The sequence below is a fragment of the Piliocolobus tephrosceles genome, unplaced genomic scaffold (genome assembly GCF_002776525.5).
Source record: "Piliocolobus tephrosceles isolate RC106 unplaced genomic scaffold, ASM277652v3 unscaffolded_20, whole genome shotgun sequence".
NCBI lineage: Eukaryota > Metazoa > Chordata > Mammalia > Primates > Cercopithecidae > Piliocolobus > Piliocolobus tephrosceles.
The window spans coordinates 3249363-3253654 of record NW_022302087.1 but is presented as its reverse complement, the minus strand read 5'-3'; the positions used below and the strand labels follow the sequence as shown (position 1 = coordinate 3253654).

The 4292-nt window shown below is 43.2% G+C and overlaps 1 protein-coding gene across 1 annotated transcript in view; it reads left to right on the top strand.

Moving 5' to 3' along the window:
- Nucleotides 1-2356, top strand: part of LOC113225249 — a 5006-nt gene extending 2650 nt beyond the window's left edge. Inside the window, exon 2 of the mRNA XM_026456811.1 lies at nt 1639-2356. Coding sequence (XP_026312596.1) covers nt 1639-1875 — 237 coding nt within the window. The 3' untranslated portion in view covers nt 1876-2356. The remainder of the gene's footprint in view (nt 1-1638) is intronic.
- Nucleotides 2357-4292: the final 1936 nt, after the last annotated feature.

The following is a 4292-nucleotide window of genomic DNA, read 5'->3' as shown; positions in this document are numbered from 1 at the left end:
GTAATCATCACAAATTAAAATTATGTGTTTGATTGTTCACTTAGTTATAACCCCTTTCTCTCACGAGGTTCCATGAGGGGATAGAGCACTTCTGTCTTCTTCATCACGAGACTTCAGTGACCACCACAATGGCCAGTTCACTGCACACAAATGTTTGTGGAATGAATAGACAGGTGAGGGCCCCTTAATAAAAGTTTCTTTCTTCTGGTTACTTTATTTCCATCCTATAAGCTATTATCAGGAGCAACACTGCAGATGATTATTTCTTTGTAAGTTTTTCACTTTTGCAAGAGCTCTCCCTATGAAGAGCTTTCCATTTTGGCCTAGATAGGCCTTATTTGAAAGTGGCCATCTCTCTTCACACGCACCCTCCTTTGCTTAGAGATGCAGAGAGTTTAAGACTTTGCCAAGGGTAGGCATGTCGTCAAGACACTGGACATGGTGATGTGGAGCAAGGCTCTGGGTCAGCCTCTACAGAGGTTTGAATCTTGGTTCTGTCCCTTTCTAGCTAATCGACTTTGTGCAACTAGCCTGTTTTTTTCAACTCTAAAATATGGATAATAATAGAATCTAACTGATAGGTTGTCTTGAGTAACAAATTTAATGAAGTAACAAATATAAAACAGTTAGTACAATGTCTGGGACACAGCAAGTGTCTGATAAACATTGACTTCTATTAACATGTTTCACTCAATCCCAGAGGAAAGTTTGTTCACGTGCTGAGTTCTAGGGCTGGGGAATTTCAGGGGAGGCATCTTTCTTTGTCTTCTGTCTCCCTTCCCCTCTCATTTACTTTACCCTATACCCCCATCCTGATGGGCTGTGGTCCCAAAAGGCGGCAAGCAAAACTATGATAGATTTTAATTCCCTACCTTACTCATTTGAAGCCATAAGCGGATTTGAAATTTACAAGCCAGCAGTATAAAATTGCTGATGACCATTGCTTAAACTCCAGCAAGATGAATTCTGCCTAGAAATAATTAGTAATACGTTAGTCAAGTCAACAATAAAATTGTTGCACTGGCATTTAGTGACAGTTCAGGAGAGCGCCCTTACAAGAGGCTCTGTAGGCAGGGAGTAGGTGACATTAACCTTCTAAACAGAAGCCGCTGCACACCGAGTGCCAGAGTACCAAGAAGAATTTAACATTCCACTCCTACTGCCCTCCCCCACTTCCCGGCTTCAGCAAGGTGGTTTTAAAATGAGGAGCACATCCCGAGTGCTCTGTGTAGGTGGTGGAGTAGGAGGAGGTGAAATGCAAGCTTTATTTTCCCGGCTGCCTGTCATCCGATTCCCCGCTTTCCTCCGACTTTCATGAGTGATGAGGTCAGCCCGGTGCAGGAAAATCAAACTCCTATTTTTTCAAACCCAATAAAGGCCAGCATTGTACGTCTGCGTAAACAGAGAGGCCAGACGGGCAGGGTGGCGGGAGGACTAGTGGCCCGCCCTCTGGCGGCCGCGAGAGACAGCGTGCCCCGCGCTCCGCCGAGCCGCGACAGGGAGGCGGGGAGGGTGCGTGCGAACATGTAAGTTAAAATTAGATCAATAGTCAGCTTAGCGGCCTCAATCAATGCTTCGCAGGGAGAGCATGCAACCATCTATTTATAAGCTAACCCCGGCATTATCTTCCTCTTCTAGGACGCAGAGATCCATTACTGCGCGCGGCGGGGGAGAGGACGCCGCCGGGAGCTGGTGCGTGCCACACTGCAGCCTCGCAGGCTGCCGGAGACTTCATCCAGCCCCGGGTCGGCTCTGGGCGGGCAGGGGGAGGATCCACACCGCGGAGCTGTGGCCCCGCTGCTCCCAGCCGCGCTTTCCGGGCGCGCCCGCTCAGGACTCATTCCCGCCCATTCCTTACCTCGATGGAATCCTTAGCCCTTAGAGAGAGGGCTAAAAAACAAACAAACAACAGACAAACAAACAAACAAAAAACAAATTCCAGACGGCCCCGGGACCCTCCCGCAGATGCAGGGCGCACACTGGCCAGTTCTAACCATAGACTTGACTGCATGTTGACAAGGGTTTCCAACCTAGCTTTCCCGAGGTACTGCATGACTCAGTCCTTGCTCAGATGGTGGTTGCTGTAAATAGTTGCAATTTCCCTCCTTCCGTCTCAAAGCACGGATGGGAATGGATTGGCAGCAGGGACTATGCATTATATTTAAGGTCTTGGTGAGATGGACGCGGGCTCCATCAGCTCCAGACTTCCTGGGACATCTCGGCATTTCCAGGTCCGTTTGCCCCAATGGTGGAAGTCACCTCTCATATTTGATGAAATAAATGTCCACGTTTGTGATAACCTTGTTAAATTGTTTTCAGTTTTTGAAAGATGCTGCAGAAAAAGAGGCAAAACCTGGTACAGCACAGCAGCATGCACCTCCCGCCCCCAAATACGAGATCAAATCACATTTCTAAGAGAAAAAATAGGCATTCTCATCTTAGATATGTATGTAGCATATTTTATAATATATATTTTATCTAAGAATTTTGCTTTTCTGTATTTTACAACTTTCTTAAGCATTTTTATTTTGTGCTATTTTTACAATACAAACTCTGAAGACCCAAAGAAATTTAATATTAGCTTAAATGTACATTAGATATATTTATAGAATCAATTTATTAGCTGCTATATTGTTTGACATAAAAGGCTTCTGAACTAAAGATAGAAACGGAAGCATTCTTTATTTAGAAACAACCTTTCTCCTCTTCTTCCAACTCTTGTTGGCTTACCTCCAAAATATATCCTGCATCTGTCTCTTTCTCACCACCTAGACTGTTCCTAGTTTAGTTACAGGTCACCCTTCATCATCATTCACCTGGATTACAAAAATAGCCTCTTGTCTGGTTTTCCTGAATTCATTTTCTCCCCACTGCAGTCCTCACTTGCCACATAGCAACCAGATTGCTCTTTTAAAATGGAAATCAAATCCTATCTCTTCTCTTTTTAGAACCTTCAGTGGCTTCCCATGGCACCTTGATTAAACCCCAAATTCTTCACCATAGCCAAAATGTAATGTGCCATCTGCCCCATCCACCCTCGCTCATCACTCCTCATCTCATATCACTTTCTCACTTGTCACAGCACGCTTTTACATATCCCTTCTTTCAGATCTAAAGCCCCACAAGCTCATTTTTGTCTCCTAATCCCAGCTCTTGCTGTTCATTCAGTGTGGAAGACCTTCATAAATTCTTCACAAATCTACTTCATTCTTATTCCAGCCTCAGCTCAGGTATCAGAGTTGACCACCTTCTATCCCACCCCTCAACTGAACTCATTATCACATTACCATATTCTATTTCAACACAGTAATTAATTGAAATTATTTTATTTATCCATGGCATTATCAGGGTGTTCTCTGTCTCCACACACCAGAATGTAAGCCCCATGAAAACAGGCTCCTTGTCTTTCTTGTACACCGTGATCTCTCTGGGTTCTAGAATAGTGCCTGGCCCATAGGTGGTCATCAGTAAGCATTGATTGAATAAATTATTGAGTGTGATTTCCTAGTGTCTTGTTTGTAAAATGCCACTAATAGCATTCTGTATACTCTGCCATGAATTTTATAGTTATTTTTATGCCCATATGCGTCCTCCTCTCAAGTGTGAACTCTACGAGGCAGGATCATATTTAGTTCATTTTATTCTCCATGTCCTTATGGAGTCTGGCACATTACAGGTGTTTAATATATTTTCTGGACTGAGTTGCAATAAGTAAATGGGTAATAAGATGATACAATATGACTTTACACCAAGTTTAACCTTTCACCTGGGGACATGCGAAATTATTATGTATCCAAAGGAACAGGTTGTTGCTTTGACCCCTGTAACATTGCACACGCATACACATGGACACACACACACTTGCTCTCGATATTTTCAAAGACTATTCAAATCCATTATTTTATTTGATCTCCAAGCTGGTATGTATAAGCAGAAGCTCAGGGACATTAATTGACCTGCTCAAGATTGCATAACTAATATAAAGCAGAGACAGGGATAGCGCCTGCTACTTTCAAACACCCACAAATATGCACACATAAAAACACATGCACACATTTCCACATTTGCCAATATGGCTTAGTTCAAATGGGATCATAAATGCAAAGTACTTTGAATGGAATCTGGTATGACAGCCTTCCAATAAATAACCATTCCTTTCTCTTGGCCATGCTACAGTTGCCATAATCTTCCTATTCCTACAAAGAAGAATGCTTCTATCTTCACTTCATTCTTTTACTTACTAGTCTGACCTCCAGGGTCATCCTTATTGTGAAATTTTAATGCATAATATT